Raw genomic sequence first — 11,586 nt, forward strand, 5'->3', positions numbered from 1 at the left:
ATACAATCAAGATACGAATGTTTTCAGGTTGAAAAGGAGCTAAATTGGTGAACCTCGCTGCTGGAAGGTCTAACAAATCCCGGGAAGGTCGCTTAAAAAGCAGTGCGCCATCAACTTCTAAAATACACTCAAATTGATGGGAACGTGTATCAACGGAGATCCGATGGGACTTTAGCATGCTTTCTGGGTCACGAGGACGCTATGAAGGTCATGCATGAGGTCTAGGAAGGTATTGAAGGTGTCCATAGGGCTGGACCCGCTATGAAGTGGACAATCCTTTATTACGGTTATTTTTTGCCACGAATCTTGCAATATTGCGTGGATTATGCTCGAAGATGTCCAGCATGTCAGCGGCGTGGACCACTTCGAGGAGTCCCTATAGAAAAATTTCTTTCGATTATTAGACCTTCGCCTTTTTGTGGGTGGGCGATAAATATCATCGGTAAGATCCATCCTCCATCTTCCAAGGGGCATTTATTCATTCTCGTAGCTATGGACTACTTCACGAAGTAGGAGAAAGCCGTTCTATTGGCCAAGGTAAAATATAATCATGTCATACGCTTTATTAAGAATAACATCATTCACAGGTTTGACATTCCAAAGACAAAAATCACCAACCAAGGGACCGTGTTTATGAGCGTGAAGGTCAAGGTTTTTACAGCCCAATACGGAATCCAACTGCTCCATTTCTCTCCGTACTACCCTCAGGCTAACGGACAAGCCGAGGCGACGTACAAAATTTCAATGTTCATTATCAAGAAAGTGTTGGAAGATAACCCGAGGGGCTGGCATGATACTTTAGAAGAGGCTTTATGGGCATATCGAAATGTCAAATCCTCCGTAACAATTGGAACATAAACAACATACTAGAAAATTCTCATGTGAAATATATTTGGTACTTTTCCAAATATCACTTGTGTAGGGGAATAACAATGATCAATTGTCGGCCTAATTTTCACAAGAGTTGTTGCATGTAATATAGCATGTCCCTAAGTTGATACGGAAAGCTTTGACCTTATTATTAATGGTCTAGCAATTAATTGAAAGTTTTTTATAAGTGATTCAATCAGGTTATTTTCCATATATACATGAGTGACAACAAGATTTAGGTATATATTCGAATGCAATGAACTTTTAGGCGAAAAATTTAAATGTAAGGAATTATTGTGAGTGATCATATATAGCAAAAGTTGTGGTTGTAGACCTTGACTCGTTTGTCATAATTATTTATACTCTTTAACTGGTGAGTTTCCAGGTCGAACACAGGGATTTTAAGTTGCAAATTTAAATCAAGTGTTTATCTCATGAAAGCGGTGAAAAAGCAATAAGAGGACCCACTCAGAAGCGAGCCTGAATCCAAAGCTACAGAAAGCTGGGAAATTTAAGAAAAACGGTAAAAGTGAGCGGCGGTGAGCGGAGCGGTGGTGAGCGGGATAGGTGCCATCGATGGGTGAGCGAGACGGATATGAGCGGATGACACAACATATATTTATATAAATTGAGCGGTAGAGGGTGATGGAGAGGTGTTGTGTCTGAACTGTGTGTTACTTAATGGCTAGATTTACCTGGATGAAATGAGCGAGTGATGCTAGTGTTTAATCGAAACATATATGTATAATACAAAAGCGGTAGGAGAGAGTAATGTAAGTATATAAACCAAATTATAAAGAATTTTGATCGCTGGTACTTGACCTTAAGGGATTTACAACAAGACTTCAATGACACCTAGAATCAGAATATTATAAGAAAGAAACCCTACTATCACTAGGAATTTATGTGACTCAATAGACCACCTCCTATGCCCCATTAATTATCTCAAATTCTGTCTCATTAGTGGCTTTATCCTTCTGTTACTTCTTTTTAATCAAAATTGAATTTAGATCAATAATTAAGCAAGTCGAAAAGGCTCCCGCGTACTTAACTACATTGAACTACCTTGAATCTGTTTGTGACAAAAGACAAGGCTTGGATAATCAATTTTTTTTTTTTTTTTTGCATTTTTTCTCAAAGAAGTGAAATTCTTTACAACTAGGGTTTATATAAATTTGAAAATTATGGAAGAAGTGATGACGAAGAACAAATGATATTTCATTACTTACTACCAAAGCAGGAACTTCTAATTCTACAAAAGCTGTAACTAAAGCGGTAAACTAAACTAAGTAAGCAGTAAAGTGTGGCCAAGGGGAAAGAGATATCTCAACCCCCTTGACCATTCCTGCTGAGAACTCCCTTACAGGGTTGGAGCTCTCTTGAGGCAGGAAGACAACTAGATTGTGTGTACAGAAAGTACTTGTATACTCCTTTTCAAAGTATATTTACAAGTGGATATCTGACCTTATTTATAGCTAATGGGAGTACAGTTGCAAGCAGTTGAGAAGTGGTTTCAACCGTTGGGCAGTTAGGCAGTTGTTGGCAATTATAGCGTTGGGGCAGTTGCTAGCCGTAACTCCCAGGGTGCTCACTTCGCTTGCTTTGACTTGTAAGGGCGCAGATCTTCCTCGCTCACCCAGATGGTTGGAGGGCATCAACGCAGCTGAACGGAGTCGTCAATGCTGGCTGGTAGTGGAATGGTTATACCGTTGCGGATTGAACACTTAGACATTATTTGCAACTAGTTGTCATCGCTCCACTGCGGTAGGTGTCTGGGTCGCTGACCTGAGTGATGGAGTTGTCGCTTGTGAGCGGAAACGGCTATCGCTTGTCTTATCTGCCTTAGCTTTTCTGAACCCATGTCACCGCTTAAAAAAGGGCAAACATTGTTAATAATCTCAACAAACCAATTCTGGATCATGATAAGCGAGATAGATCAATAAAGTATGTCATAAATCAGATATTATGATAGTTTTTATACAGAAATTCAAGTAATACATAGTTTTGTCAAGCGGGGAATATGCTCATATTTGGAGTCATCAATGAGGAACATGAAGTTCCATAGTAATCCAAATTGACATACAGTAATCATAAAATGTATGTGATGAATACTCTCTAGCATTATCTAAACGTATTTCTTTTATCGGGTGATTTGGAAATTGTGCTCGCAATTTAATTATTTGTGCAAGTAGTCTAGCAAAAGCTAGATTGCGAATAGATAAGAAATATGTGTGTGACCATCATGTTGACGCGTCAATGAGTACCATAAAATATTTGAACGGCCCACACGGTGGATCTATAAGTCCACAAATATCTACCTGAGTTTTTTTCCTAAAAAAACTAGGGATTCAATTCAAACCTTTGTTGGAGATGGTTGATTATTAACTTTCCTTGGGAATCGGCTGCACAAGCAAATTCATTCGAACTCAAAATATTTTTCTTTTTCAATAAGTGACCATTTGAATTTTCAATAATTCATCTCAATATTACATTTCCAAGATGTCGATCATTCCAAATTTTAAATTTTCTACTAGTTATTTGGTCTACTAGGTGATATGTTTCAACGACACTGACTTTTAAGTAGTACAAGCCGGAAGAAAATGATGGCAATTTTTTTTTCACAATTCTTTTGTTATTCACAACCTGAGTAATCAAGAGATACTCATTTTCTGCCTAATTCAATATTTCAATATGAAACCCATTTTTTCGAATATCATTGAAGCCTAGTAAATTCCTTCGAGCTTTGCTCAAGAACAGAGCATTTTCAATTACTATCTTTGTCTCTTTAGGGAGAAATACAGTAGCTTTTCATGAGTATTCAATCATTTTCGATGCACCACTGATAGTAACAATAGTGGTCTTTCCTATATTCATATGGGAGAATAATTTTCGTTTTCAAAATGTTGTGAGTCGTAACACTGTCGATAAAGCATAAGTTGTCATCGGCTCCAAAATATCTGGCATCCATATCTTTGCAAAAAGGTAAAATAATAAAAAATATGTATTAGTAACATAATCAAAATAAACTTATATTATAGGGGGTATTACAAAAATGGGGGCAAAAAAAAATATCAAAATAGCAAAAAGAGATACAACAAAATTTCATCATTTAACATCGTCAACTATTTTAAGCACATCATCGGCAGCCAGGTGCGTGATATTTTCATTTAACACATCATCAAATGTGTCATCGTGGGTAGCATGATTTGTTTCAATGGCAACTATTTCTTGTCTTTCTTTTGAGGCCCAATAAAATTCAACCACATGACTAGTTCTACGACAAGCATGGGCCCAATGGCCTTTGATTTCACACCAGGTACATTCCTCATCATTGTCTATGTTTCTCCCGGTGTTAAACCTCTATTGAGGTCTATACGACCATCTATCATTGTAACGCTAATTCGGCACATCGAGACTTGTTTTGATAATTGTTGTAAGTGTATGAGTTAGCACGGCCCCACCCGCGACGGTGATTTCGATCGCGATCAATTATTTGATTTCTGACATGCCCATGACCACCCACTGAATTTTTCGGTTGTATTACATTTCCCTTTGGAAATGGATTTTCACTTGTCGGCCGAGATTTGTGATTTTTCAACAACAAGTCATTATTTTGTTTGGTCAGCAAAAGATAAGTGATCAGCTCATTATATTCTTGGAAGCTTCTTTCGCGATACTGCTACTGAAAAACCATGTAAGAGGCATAAAGAGTAGAGAAAGTTTTTTCTATCATATCAGTTTTAGAGATATTTTCGCCACAGTGGCGCAGCTATAATATTATTTTAAATATTACAAACTTATATTCTTGGATTGTTTCAAAGTTCTGAAGCCGTAGGCTTTTCCATTCGCTTCGTGCCCTTGGCAACAAAGTCAATCTCATGTGATCGTATCTTTTTTTCAATCTCTCCCACAATTCAAGTGGGAATTCCAGCGTGACATATTGCATTTTCAATGCCTCATTGATGTGATGGCACAAAAAGATCCTTTGCACGATCTTGGCTCGTGGGACTTTTATCCCGGACAATAGTATTTTCCAAGCCCATTGATGATAGATGTATTTTAACATCGTGAACTCATGCCACATTGTTTTGGCCAAAAACGAAAAGAAGAATAAATTCTTATTTTGCAAGGTTAGTCATAATAAACAAATAAAATATTATATATTTTCTTGCAAAAATTAAAATACACAATCGTGTTGATAACGTTTTGTAATACTATTATAAAATTAGCCAATAAAAATATTAATTAGTTTTACCGTTAATCACTATTTTATATATTATATATAATATATATATATATATGTGTGTGTAGCAACATTGTATATATATATATGCTATATATGTATGTTGGTACGAATATATATGATATGTATGCGGTGATGTGTGATGTGAAAAAAGTAATTGATGAGGAAAGACTTTGAAAGGAATTAATGTGTAATTTTATTTCATTCAGTAGGAGTATTTAAACACAATCAAACCGACTTAACATTTGGTTGTAAATTAACCAAATCCTACTTTAATAATTATGAAACACGTAGAGTGATATTATGCATTCACGTATATTGCATGTATATATATCATAATTGATATATAACACAAAATAAATTTTTACAAAGTTGAATAAAAATTTGAAATACAAAATAAATAATTAAGTAAAAAAATGTGAAAGTATAATTCAAAATTTTAGATAAGAAACATATAAAAAAAATATGTGTATATATATATAAATGAATGTAGGAATTGTAATATAAAAAAATTAAATAATATAATATGTTAGTTCTAGGTTTATTTAGTTCTTGTTTGAAATTTATTTAATAGAGTCTTCATTTGAATTTTGTTTAAATAGTATTTTTCATATGATATTTTTTGAAAAAAATAAATTATAATTGATTCTTAAAATGGTAAATTATAAACAAATTCTATAAGCACGTGACTTATTTTGTAATAAATCATATTCATTTTTTACATTTATATATACAAATTACAATATACACATAACAATCAAAATTATATTAATTATTTTATATTAACATGTGAAATTACAAAATTAGTAAACATCAACAATTAAGTAAAATTAAAAAATAAAAAATAAAAAATTCAGATGAAAAATAGAAACTGAATCTGCAACTGATAAATGATTTGGGATGTTTATTCAACTTTTAATATTTTATCCATCATCTTTCTCGTCTCCTCTTGCCAATTATTTACTCTCAATGTGCTATATATTGTTCAAATGAATAAATACAATAATTTACAAGTCACATTTTTGTTTGATTATGTTATTTACTGCTTTATTTGTCCAATATTTCTTTAATTAACTACATATAGCATTAATCTATTATATAATGTTTCATTACATGAGACAACTATTTAGATGAGATATAGGAGTATTACACAATTAATTAATAAATTAGTTAATATGTGATTTACTGTTTGTCTAGTTTGTAATTCAAATCATTTATTTTGTTATACAATTAGTACTATTCTTAATAAATATAAAATATTTTTATTTTATTAAATAACATATCAAAATAATTTAAAATTAAATTCAAATAAAAAATAATTTCAAAAGCAAAAATCAAACCAAATAAATAATCGGTGCGTTCAGATTAACCGGAAAATGTAAAGAAAATATGATAAGTGTGTTCTTACACCATCCCCTAAAAACATATTTTTCAAAAAAATAATATATTATACACATTTATTATTTTTATCTACTTACATAATTCCCTTCACATAAAAAAAAAAAAAAAAAAAAAAAAACTCTTAAAATAATTTTACTAAAAAAACACACTAGTATGTTTACTTTCTTTTTTTTCCAAACATTTGGTTTAATAGATAAAATAATTATTCTTTACACATTCTAGATTTTATTTTGTATTTATTTTATTTAAATAATAATTTATATATTTAATATGTAATCAAATTAATATATATATATATATTAAATAACAAAAATATGGAACCAAAGTACCAAGAAAACGCATCCAAAAGACCTTAAACTCATGTTCAAAAGTACTCCCTCCGTCGCGCCAGACCAATTTTTTGAATATATTTTTATTTATCTTTAAAACTCTTAATTTTTTTATAAAACTAATTTATAATAATGATATATAAATAAACATATTTTTTATTTACTTGTATTATATAAAATTTTACATTTTATAAAATAATATTCATATTATATGCATTTTATTGAGGTATGTTAGAAATTTTGGGGGAAATAATGAAATTGTTTTATTGATCATCGAAAAATAGTCTATATATAGGCAATAGAAAACAGACTCGATACACTCAAATATAAGTAATCTAATCTATAGATAAAATCAAATCTAAATATAAATTTACTAAATGTAAAACTGAATATCTGAAATATATCAACATCCCCTCAAACTCAAGTGGTATAACAGAAACCAATTTGAGTTTGATAAGAAGGTTGAATATAAACGCAAAATAAAAACACAAATAAAATTAGCAGTTGACTCTCCACCGGAGCAAAACACGAGATGATTCTCACCGGAGCCGAAAACAACATGACTCCACCGGAGCCGAACACGAGATGACTCTTCACCGGAGCCGAAAACGACATAATTCCACCGGAGCAAAAAACAAGATGACTCTCTACCGGAACCGAACACGAGATGACTCTTCACCGGAGCCGAAAACGACGTAACTCCACCGGAGCAAAAAACAAGATGACTCTCTACCGGAGCCGAAAACGAGATGACTCCACCAGAATCGAAAACGAGATGACTCTCCACCAGAGCCGAAAACGAGATGACTCTCCACCAGAGCCGAAAACGAGATGACTCAACCGGAGCAAAAAATGAGATGACTCCACCGGAGCCGAAAATAAGATGACTCTACCGGAGCCGAAAAACGAGATGGTCGAAAACGAGATGACTCTATCGAAGCCGAAAACGACATGACTCCACCGGAGCCGAAAACCACATGACTCCACCGGAACCGAAAACCACATGACTCCATCGGAACCGAAAACGAGATGACTCCACTGGAGCTGAAAACGAGATGACTCCACTAGAGCCGAAAATAAAATGACTGTACTAGAGCCGAAAAACAAGATGATGCTCCACCCGAGCTGAAAACGACATGACTCCACCGGAGCCGAAAATGATGAGAGTACTCTCCACAAAGTCGAAAATAACGGGACTCTCATTGCAATGAGAAACATGGCTCTGAAGAAACGTTACAGAGGGATCGCAGAATCGCAGACAAATGCGCAGACGACTTCAATTGTAGACAAAATCAGGACTCAACAAAATTAAAATCAGAAAAGAAAGGGCTATCAACTATAGAAAAAATATCAAAATTGGGAGACCTCCGGGTACATCCCATGTTGAATGTAACCGGAGAAACGCGGTTTGGTAGACTATATCTAGGGCATGAGAAAAATAGGCTCTGATACCATATTATAAATTTTGGAGAGAAATAATGAAATTGTCTTATTGATCATCAAAATAAGGGGTCATACAAAGCAAACGCGATAGACTCAAATATAAGTAATCTAATCTATAGATAAAATCAAATCTATATATAAATCTACTAAATTTTAAAACTGAATATCTAAAATATTTCAACAAAATATAATACTCCCTCCGTCCCAAACACCGTGCAACATTTGTGTTTGGCACGGGAATTTAGGTGGGGAGTATTAAGTATGGTAATTTAAGATAATTTGGATATTAAGTGATGTGATTGGAGAGAGAATTGATTATTTATTTTTTTATTTGAGTGATGTGATGAGATAAAGTGAAGTATATATTAATATATGTATATAAATATTATTAATTATTTCTAAATTTGGAAATATTAGAGTGAGTTTGGGACAAACAAAAAAAAAATATTGCAGGGTGTTTGGGACGGAGGTAGCATTAAAATATTTAAACATATATTTTAAAATTTTTTTAATCATTAAGTAACTAATATTTACTATCTAAATCACTAAATTATATTATCTAAATTACCGTGCCCAAATAAAATGGTTCATCTCTACCGAGACCGAGGGAGTAAATGAAACAAAAATTGCACTTACATTCCTGAAATTTCGAGAATTCTATTCTCCTCCCCTTCCTTTACATATATATGGGCACGGCCACAACCCTCCACCTCCTCCTCCACCAAAACCTCTGCCTACCCTCACCCACGTCTCCATCTTCTTCACATACTCAAAGCAAATATATTAAATCATCTCAAAGCTTTACTAATTATAATTATTACTTTAATTAATTAATTAAATAAATTAACAGGTTGCAGGTTCGTACCATGTCGTCGTCTAATTCAGGGTCATCATCATCGTCGGTCCCGCGGTCGCCATGGCAGTCTCCGGTGCCGTACCTCTTTGGAGGACTCGCTGCCATGCTCGCCCTCATTGCCTTTGCCCTCATCATCCTCTTCTGCTCCTACTGGAAGCTTTCTGGATATTTCCAAAACAACAACCTCCAGGAAACTACCGCCGGAGAAGCTGACTCCGGCGACAAAGCTCCGCCGGCGGAGGCGGCCGCGGTGGAGGAGAAATTCCTGGTCATCATGGCAGGCCAAGATATGCCAACTTTTCTTGCCAGCAAAGCTCCCACCTCCTTTAATGGCAACAGCACTTTTACAGACAATATGAAGCCATCAGAGGAAGATTTGGAAGAGAAGACGACGAAGAAGAAGGAGGAATCAAATCGACGGCTGATTGAAATGGAACGTGATTCGGCAGCAGATCAGGTCCGTTGATTTTTTGGCTTCATGGGACTGTAAATCATTATGAATGTGAATATTCTCCTTTTGTATATTGTAGTTGTTTTCTTGCAGTAATAAAAATACATATTACATTCAATTATTCACTATTTATTTTTTATCTAAAATTTTCACTTATATTAAGAAGTGCATATTACATTATAATATTAGAGGAATGGCTCAAATGCAAATATACACCTTTCTAATTACAATACCATTTTTTTTAATATAATACTACTCGGTCCGGCTCTAAGGTCTCATTTACTTTTTATGGGTTGGTATTTGAATATTAATTATTATATCAAAATGTACTACAAATAAAAAAAAAATTGCAAAAATACTTCTATTAGTGTTCTATAATACTAATAAAAGACATTTATACACAAAATTATACAAATATTATAATATTTTTAATGTTAATACAACGTCAGCAAAAGCAAAAGATCGATATTTATGAAACATTTCAACTCGTATATGGATTAACAATTCATTATGTGTGTCAACGTACTGATCATATATATGTATATATGATATTTTAATATAGCATTAATTTACAAATAAAGAAGTTTAAATTAGTAATATCTCCATATTCAATAGTGTGTATGTTTAATGAAATTGTTTGAATAAATATTTTTTATTTGAGGTATAGAAATTTGTGTAAGTAATATAAAAATAATAAATATATGTTATTATATTAATTTTTTTAAAAAAATCTATTTTTTGAGAATCGTGGAAGAACACGCATATCTTTCAAATTTAAAAGTTTGTTCCATTTTGGTTTGAATTTGAATTTGAGTTTAAATTTCGTATTACCGTGAGATGTGATGTTTATACAAATTGAATAATAAAAGATAATTTAAATTCATTCACTACTTTTGAATGTTTGATATCCATAGGGGTTGTTCATCTAACACTTTTTTTTTTTATAGGCTTCCTGATCAATAGTATTCAAAAATTCTCCTTCCGTTTCAAATATTTTGTCCGATATACTGTAAATACGAGAATTTAAGAGGGGTATAATTGGTAAATAATTAAAAATTTATTAGTGAAAATAATTATCGTATAATAAAAATAATTATAGATTAAGATTAAGATAACTTATTAGTATAATTAAAATTAAAAAAAATTATAAATTTAATTTTTTAAAATAAGATTAAAGTGTATAATTTTTTTCAAAAAAGGAAAGTGACCGAATAAGTGGGACAGACGGAAATAGAAACGTGAACATGAGAAGTGGGACGGAGGGAATATCATCTTTATTTTACACAATAGATATATTTTTTTGTCCATTTCAAATGTATCTTTTCGGAATTTTATAATAAATTAAGACATAATAGTATTTTATTTGTTAGTGGAAGCGAGTAAGGTGTTTTAACATTTTTGTCATTTTACTTTATACATAAAAGTTTTTGTATATGTAATGGTAAATTAGTAATTTAAGTCAAATTTAAATATATTTTGGTATTAATGTATGATTACTTTTATTGAAATAAGAAATAAATAATTTTGAATGAGACAAACAAAAATAGTAAAAATTGTATTTTGAGTTGGGACGAAGGAAGTATATATTATATTCGGTCACAAAATATCAACAATTCAAAATAAAATATTATTTTTTATATTATCGATATATTTTCCGTAACTTATAATAAAAAAAAAAAAAAAACCTCAAATTCAAAACACAAAACAAACACTACGCGCCAATATACTTTCAATAATTTACTTTATCAATTTTATAATTATTATCTCACATAATTTCACAATATAATTCCGATTCATTTCAATAATAATAATAATCATATATAAGAGTATTTACTTTATTTATATATATATATATATATACACACAAATAGCTTCCGTTAATATTGCCAAAAAAAATATATTATTTTACATAATAAAATAAAATAATAAAAATTAAAGCATTCAAAACACAAAATAACACTCAATTTCCAAAATAAATATTTTCTCTCTCCAT

General features: G+C 32.0%; 1 protein-coding gene across 1 annotated transcript; it reads left to right on the forward strand.

Moving 5' to 3' along the window:
- Window positions 1–9,013: 9,013 nt before the first annotated feature.
- Window positions 9,014–9,680, forward strand: LOC127244307 (protein GLUTAMINE DUMPER 2-like). Its single transcript, XM_051264781.1, has one exon. The coding sequence runs from the start codon at window positions 9,153–9,155 to the stop codon at window positions 9,606–9,608; it is 456 nt and encodes a 151-aa protein (XP_051120738.1). The 5' UTR covers window positions 9,014–9,152; the 3' UTR covers window positions 9,609–9,680.
- Window positions 9,681–11,586: the final 1,906 nt, after the last annotated feature.

Source organism: Andrographis paniculata, unplaced genomic scaffold, assembly GCF_009805555.1.
Source record: "Andrographis paniculata isolate CXL003 unplaced genomic scaffold, ASM980555v1 Contig9END, whole genome shotgun sequence".
Classification (NCBI taxonomy): Eukaryota; Viridiplantae; Streptophyta; class Magnoliopsida; order Lamiales; family Acanthaceae; genus Andrographis; species Andrographis paniculata.

What these genes read in the sequence shown, in the direction of transcription:
- LOC127244307 (XM_051264781.1), top strand. Translation starts at nt 9,153, where the DNA reads ATGTCGTCGTCTAATTCAGGGTCATCATCATCGTCGGTCCCGCGGTCG.